General features: G+C 52.0%; 1 protein-coding gene across 1 annotated transcript in view; it reads right to left on the reverse strand.

Annotated features, from left to right (window-relative positions):
- LRP4 (low density lipoprotein receptor-related protein 4) overlaps positions 1 to 416 on the reverse strand; it is a gene marked incomplete at its 5' end in the record, with an annotated part of 29,769 nt that extends 29,353 nt beyond the window's left edge. Inside the window, one exon of the mRNA XM_009878967.1 lies at positions 300 to 416. Within this exon, the coding sequence (XP_009877269.1) occupies positions 300 to 416 (117 nt within the window). The remainder of the gene's footprint in view (positions 1 to 299) is intronic.
- Between the last annotated feature and the right edge of the window lie 1,850 nt (positions 417 to 2,266).

Genomic DNA, 2,266 nt, shown 5'->3' on the forward strand with positions numbered 1-2,266 from the left:
ATTTGGCAGGGGTTAGGTGTTTCCATGAACAGGGGAGGACATGAAGAGCTCAGCTCAGGGAAGTGCTTCATGGGACATTAACTAGCAAGGCTGCAGGGTATAAATGGTTCTCCAGCTGGATGGAGAAGCATTCCCTCCCCCAGGACATGCCAAGGTGGCAAGGCTTACAGACATCAGGTGCACACCTCTGTCAGAGGCAGGATATAGCTCGTTCCTGTAACAAAAAGGGTCAACTTTCCCATGCCACGGCACGCACTGCATCCACACTTCCCCCTCGGAGAGGCGGAGAGGCGACTTACGACAGTCCTGGGATGCAGAATCATCCTCGCAGTCATTGTCTCCATCGCAGATCCACGACCGGCGGATACACTTCCCGTTGTCACAGTGGAAGTCCAAGGGGGAGCAAGTGGGCAGCACTGCAACAGCAAGGAAACACCTCATGGAGCTGCATCCAGCTTCCTTCCTGTAAGCAAAGTTCCTTCCCTCCTGAGGGAGGAGGGCTACACCTCTTAGAAACAAAAGACATAAAATTTCAAGTCATGAGGAAGGGCTGTCCCTCAGATGAAGCCACGGGAGGTCTGTAGCTTGGCAGCCTCTCCCCCTGAGAAACACTGACCTCACAACAATAAAGCAACTGTCCTGCCACAATTCCCCCACCGAGTTCCTTTTTTTGTTTCATCCCTGAACCCCCTATCTTCTCATAACTGCACTTGTTTTATAACAAGCAAAATGACGCTATCAACATTTTTCCTGCGTGGTCCCAAGCACAGTCTGTCCTGTTTCTATTACACAGTGAGTTCCTTAGAGTGAAAACTATCAGAAGCCATGTTTTGGGGAACAGAATTTTGCAACACGCATGCAGTGTGTGTTTGAGCATGGGGACTCTGCCAGCACTTCTAACATACCTGCAAGGAGAAGCTTAGAGGCAGGAACCCACTGATGAGGATAACTCACTGTACCTCAGGCGTGAGTGACCAGAGGCCAAACCCAGCTAGAGGTCTCCAGAAGGGACAGAGGAAGTGGGCACACATGGGATGAGGCTTGCCTACACGGGACTGCTGGCAACGGAGCAGAACCACAAGTCAGCCTGGAGCCACAAAGCTGGAATTTAAGGGGGAGCATCAGCCCTGTCGTCCTCCCCACAGATGAGAGGAGCACTCAACCCTGGGAGGTTCATGCTTTGAAGTGCTGCCAGCTGTGGTAAGGAAGAGGCTGCACAAAACTGTTCCTGACAGGTGTGTTCTCCAAAGAACAATGTTCATTCAGAGATGTGAAGGGGCAAGGGCTGGAGAGAGGCTAGTGCCTGGAACCCTTTCATCCCAGTCCAGCTTGCTGACAGCATTGCCCATCTGTCACCAGGTGGGCGAGCCCTCTGTGCTGCTGCTTCTTCCCCTGCCAACACTATCCCGGAGGTGGAAAGGCAAGGAGAGGGAGGAGGGTAAAAGAAAAAGGTGAAGACAGCAGCCACATACACAAGAAGGAAGATTTAATAAGGAGAACAAGTAGTTACATTTACACCTTTTCCAGCTTCCTCCATCCTCCGTTTCCCCTTGGCCCAGGACTGCTGCCAATGTCCTGTGAAAGCAGCGTGGATTACACCATGCAGAATCATTCACTGCTCTCTATAGCAAGTCCTCCCCACATTTCTCACCCGTCCCTAAAAGCTTCCCACCCTAAGAATACACCAGTGCAGTTAAATCCAGGCTCAGTCTAACATCTCTTTTCCTAACCACAACTACAGATCATCTCAGCGGTTCCTGCAGCACGGCAGGTGCAGGCATCCAGTATCTCAACGGGGTTACAAGAAAGCTGGGGAGGGGCTTTTTAGGATGTCAGGCAGTGATAGGACTAGAGGGAATGGATTGAAGCTGGAGATGGATCAGTTCAGGCTGGACGTTAGGAAGAAGTTTTTCCCCATGAGGGTGGTGAGACCCTGGCACAGGTTGCCCAGAGAGGGGCTGGAAGCCCCATCCCTGGAAGTTTTTAAGAACAGGCTAGATGGGGCTCTGGGCAGCCTGACCTAGTGGGGGATGCCCCTGCCCATGGCAGGGCGATTGGACGAGAAGAAGTGCCATGTTGGACCTCGTTCTCATCAATAGGGAAGGGCTGGTGGGAAATGCTACACTTGTGGGTAGCCTTGGCTGCAGTGACCATGAGATGCTGGAGTTTGAGATCCTAAGGGAAGCTAAGAGGGGGAAGCTCAGCAACCTTGAAACCCTTGATTTCAGAAGAGTCGACTTTCGCTGCTTCTGGAACCTCCTCGGTA

This window comes from Apaloderma vittatum, unplaced genomic scaffold, assembly GCF_000703405.1.
Source record: "Apaloderma vittatum isolate BGI_N311 unplaced genomic scaffold, ASM70340v1 scaffold15961, whole genome shotgun sequence".
NCBI classification, from domain to species: Eukaryota; Metazoa; Chordata; class Aves; order Trogoniformes; family Trogonidae; genus Apaloderma; species Apaloderma vittatum.